The sequence below is a fragment of the Eublepharis macularius genome, chromosome 8 (genome assembly GCF_028583425.1).
Source record: "Eublepharis macularius isolate TG4126 chromosome 8, MPM_Emac_v1.0, whole genome shotgun sequence".
Classification (NCBI taxonomy): Eukaryota; Metazoa; Chordata; class Lepidosauria; order Squamata; family Eublepharidae; genus Eublepharis; species Eublepharis macularius.
Window position 1 is genome coordinate 56,226,567 of NC_072797.1, and position 3,674 is coordinate 56,230,240.

The following is a 3,674-nucleotide window of genomic DNA, read 5'->3' on the forward strand; positions in this document are numbered from 1 at the left end:
CGCCCACCATGACTGAAACGTCACGATCGCTGCGTGGTGTGCTGGCGGCGTAGTCGCCACATCTCCATGGGCGCCGCCGAAATCCCACATGGCCCTGCTGCCACACTGTGGCCGGCAGGGTGGTGGAGGGCCCCGATTCCACGTGGAACCGGGACTCTCACCATTGCACTCCTTTGTGGTTAAATTTTGTGCGGCAATGCCCGGACCAGGCCGGATTAGACTAAAGATCCAATAGCCTGGCCTTCGAATTTGGCTCTGAATAAGGGAGGGCCCTCACGCAACCCTCCCGATCTCTTGGTAAAGGACATTAGCAGAGCACCAGGCATCCTGAAAGGCGCACACAAAGCGAAGCCCAGTAGGCTGTATGTGCCACCCCCAGTAATCCCAGCTCTGTGTCCCTGCTCCCAGGCCTGCCAACCAGGGTCCCCTCTGTATTATTCCCCGGAAAATATCCCAGGCGTGTGCTCCCGCTCCCGGCCCAGAGCACAGTCAAGGCTCCCCCCGGGCCCTTCCTGTGAAAACTCTCCCTGCAAGCAGCTTCCAGATTTGCTTTTAGTGAGGAGTCTGCTGGTTTTCCATGTCACCAAATGTGGGAGATTCTGCCCAAAGAAAATATGATTTCCTCATGCAGTTGAGCCAATTCTTTATAGTTGTTTTATTAAACCAAAATGTCACATGCACGCGCACACACACACACACACACACACACACAACAGTTTGCCGCAACCCTATGAGGGGGTCATGTTTAATTCAGGTGACCAAACAGCGCAATGAACTCATTAGGTGTTATAAAGAGTGACTGCTAGATATTTATCAATGGTATATAAAGTTTCAGGAAATTGTTGGAATCTAGTGAAAGCCAGACTAGAAGCAATTTTGGGGTGGGGTAATTTTAAGAACGGCTACCCAGGAGCTGGACTTTGCTTAGCAAGAGACGATTTTAAACATCATTATAGGTTGAGACACATTTTGGGGTGAAGTCTTCCATGATGGTTTTTTTTTTGTGTGCCTCTTTCCATTTGTATGCACCGGTCGGAATGGGACCTGGGGATAGGGAACACACAGCAAACCAAACCCGGGGTATGCCGTGTGAGCCCCAACTCGAAGCGGTTCCCGCCCCCAGGCCAGAGCAACCGCCAGGCTGCAACAGCACGATCTCTTGAAAAATAAAAGTCAGAGCATGTAGAGGGTTGCCCTAACTCCGGTCAGGCGGGCGGTCCAAGCACCAGCCAAGCCTCTAGAGGCCCCTCCCCGGCAATAAACAAAAAAACCGCGAACGTGATGGGTCGCCCAGGATCGAGCGAGGATCCCCATGAGCACAAAACCGTCGTTCTATCCTCGTGCCCATGGGGTCCTCTGCCTAAAACGGCACCGAACGGCACCAAAGAGCAGTCCTTCGACCCGGCCACCCTCCCCCGTGCTCGCCCAAACACACAGATGCTGTTCCTCCGCCCGCCCGCCCCCCGCCCACCACCACCTTCGACGCGGCCCCCCCTCCCCCGTGCTCGCCCAAACACACAGATGCTGTCCCTCCGCCCGCCTCACCACCATCCCACCCCCCCGCCCTGGATAGAGACACACAGTCTGAAACCGGCTGTACCGGTCACAGCTTTATTGGATTATCGGCCATGCTGGAAGTGCGCACTTATGGCGGCACGAATCGATACTGCCCGCGCGGTAAGAGCGGCCTCGGACCAGGGAATCTGCGGCCGCTCATCCGCGGGCTCCATCAGCGGCTCGCGCGGGAACGGCCCGTAAACGATGTCCCCGCGCGAGAGGCAAATGTTGTGAAGGATGCAGCAGGTGGTGATTACCGCGACCATGAGGCGCTCGCTGACAAGTAGGGGCCGCTGTAAATAAAGCCAGCGATTTTTCAGAATTCCGAACGAGCGTTCCACACTCATGCGCGCCCGGCTCAGTCTGTAGTTAAAGCGCTCCTGGGCGCGCGTTGATGGCGCCGGATAGGGCTTCATGAGCCAGGGCCGAAGAGGATAGGCGGGGTCCCCGATGATTACCGGGTCGAATGTGACCCCCTCCAGAGTGACCGGCCGCTTCGGGCGACGGGCGCCATCCTCGAGTCTCTTGAAAAGGGGCGAGTTACGGAGCACACGCGCGTCGTGCGCCCTTCCCGGGAAGCCCACAAAAATGTCCAGGAATCGTGCATCGCTGTCCACCACCGCCTGGAGAATCATGGAGCAGTATCCCTTGCGGTTGATGTACTTGTCCCCAGAGAAAGGCGGAGAACGGATCTCGATGTGTGTCCCGTCCACGGCGCCCCAGGCATTGGGGAATCCCCTCTCCTCGAACCCGGAGATAATGTCCTCGAGGTAATCGATGCAGATCCACTTCTCGGTCAGCTTTGCAGCGATGAGCTCGCAGACCTCGTCGAATATCCCGCAGACGGTAGAGACGCCACGGCCAAATGCGGGCAGTGTCGCGGAGTTTGTGGTTCCCGTGGCAAGCTTCCAGATGGTGATGGCGATCATCTCCTCGGGAGGGACTGGGTCGCGCATGTGGGTCGTCTCGCGGACGAGATCTTCGCGAAGCTCCCCAACAATGTACTCGAACGTGGCACGTCGCATTCTGAACTGCTGCAGCCACTGCCCGTCACTGAACTCGTAGCGCTCCCACCACGGCCACCAGTGAGGGCATGCCCGGGGAAGCACCCATGCCTTCCTCGGCGGGAAAGCAACAATGAAGCACTGCGCCATCTCCTCCACGGACGCAAGTGTTGCCACCAACTGCCGCAGTCTTCTTCTTTGTCGCGCGCGGCGGCCGTTAACTTCCTCTCCCAGCCGCCTCCCGAGCAGGGCCACAGTGTCAGCTGTGGCAGCCGTAGAGCGGATGACCGACCGCGCGAACAAGGAGAGCGCGACCGCAAAGGCACGGAGTGTTTCTCTCGGCGGCTGGCCCCTGCTGCTCCTCTTCCCGTGAGCGGGCGCCATGGCGTGACGGCGACCGCAACGGTTCCCGCCCCACAACGGCCCCTTCTCCTTAGACGTCCGCCCCCCCGCCCCCTCGTGACGTGGCCGACACTGTCCAATGCCGCGCGAGTGTGACGCCCAGACGCTCTCGAGCAGCCGTCTCTTGCAGCGAGTCGACAGGCGATTGGTCCCCTGCCGGCCACGTCAGCGTCGCGCCCCCCTCCAACTTACTGTAAAGGCAGCCCGAAACTGACCGCGAAGACAGCCGTTGACGATCGTTTGTTGCTCCCGAGCCCAGCAAAGGACACCCAGAACGGCCAACCGCAACATGGACTCCACCGCGCCTCCCGAACCCGCAAGCAGTCTGCCTCTCTTGATCACCCTCAGCACCAGCCCCACGTCCTGCACCGGTGCCGGACTCTCGGTGGTCCCGGCGGCCCGAGGCAAGAAGGCAAAGGCCGCCCCCTGGTCTGACGAGGAAACGAGAGCCCTCATCCAGATTTGGGGGGACGACGCTGTGCAGAGCAGGCTTTCCGCAAGCTACACGAATGTGAGCCAGTTCCAGTGGATCGCGAACGAGATGGCGGCCAGGGGTTTCCCCAGGGACTGGGAGCAGTGTCGTGAGCGGGCGAAGACTCTGAGAAGGGGCTACAAGGAGTGTGTGGACGGGAACAGTCGTTCGGGACACGGGCGGAGGGTTTGGCCCTTCTTTGAGGAACTGAACCGGTTCCTGCGGCTGGAGCAGGATCT

At 59.4% G+C, this 3,674-nt stretch overlaps 1 protein-coding gene across 1 annotated transcript; it reads right to left on the reverse strand.

The window, feature by feature from the left end:
- Window positions 1-1,619: 1,619 nt before the first annotated feature.
- LOC129335111 (uncharacterized) lies at window positions 1,620-2,582 on the reverse strand. Its single transcript, XM_054987569.1, has one exon. It carries the CDS (start codon window positions 2,580-2,582, stop codon window positions 1,620-1,622), a length of 963 nt encoding a protein of 320 aa, XP_054843544.1.
- Window positions 2,583-3,674: the final 1,092 nt, after the last annotated feature.